General features: G+C 40.4%; 1 protein-coding gene across 1 annotated transcript in view; it reads left to right on the top strand.

Annotated features, from left to right (window-relative positions):
- Positions 1-486: 486 nt before the first annotated feature.
- LOC107752255 (kinesin-like protein KIF1C) overlaps positions 487-641 on the top strand; it is a 43,887-nt gene continuing 43,732 nt past the window's right edge. Inside the window, exon 1 of the mRNA XM_016568184.1 lies at positions 487-616. Within this exon, the coding sequence (XP_016423670.1) occupies positions 511-616 (106 nt within the window). The 5' untranslated portion in view covers positions 487-510. The remainder of the gene's footprint in view (positions 617-641) is intronic.

Genomic DNA, 641 nt, shown 5'->3' with positions numbered 1-641 from the left:
TTCACACATGATCACTGGCTGTAGGTCATCAGTAAATGAGTGTGGTGTTTAAATGACAGTGTTTCCCAAATGAAATAAAAGAGCTGTCAGTTTTGAATGATGTGTGTAATGTAGAGAACTGTGTTTAGAGTGAGCAAAAAGTTTGTTTTACAATAGAAAACTGAGTTTAAAGCACGTAATGGTATGTATTTAGTCTGAATATTTGGCTAAGTTTGAATGACCTTCAATGGCGATAAATGCTTTTTGTACTTACAGCATCTAACAGCATGGGCTAATGTCACGCCAACCAGCAAAACTTTGACCTCTTGGTCATAACGCAGTACTGTTTATTGAATTTCTGTATTCATTTGTAGTGCATTCTTTAGTTTTGCATTCCGATAAATGGATTAAACTGTTGAAGAATAGAGTGTTATTTCTCAGCATTTCACAAGTGGTTCATGAATATCGTTTGTAAGTTAACCATTGCTTCACTTGTGATTCAGGTGCTGAGTAGGTTGGCCAGCAGTCATCATGGCGTCGTCCTCGGTGAAGGTGGCGGTGCGTGTGCGGCCTTTCAACAGCCGAGAGATAAACCGAGGAGCCAAGTGTGTGATCCAGATGCAGGACAAGAGCACATGTGAGTGCAACACACACACACACAC

Source organism: Sinocyclocheilus rhinocerous, unplaced genomic scaffold (assembly GCF_001515625.1).
Source record: "Sinocyclocheilus rhinocerous isolate Xijiao unplaced genomic scaffold, SAMN03320098_v1.1 scaffold1915, whole genome shotgun sequence".
Lineage (NCBI taxonomy): Eukaryota > Metazoa > Chordata > Actinopteri > Cypriniformes > Cyprinidae > Sinocyclocheilus > Sinocyclocheilus rhinocerous.
Note: the sequence above shows the minus strand (reverse complement) of the source record. Positions and strands in the feature narration are given on the sequence as shown.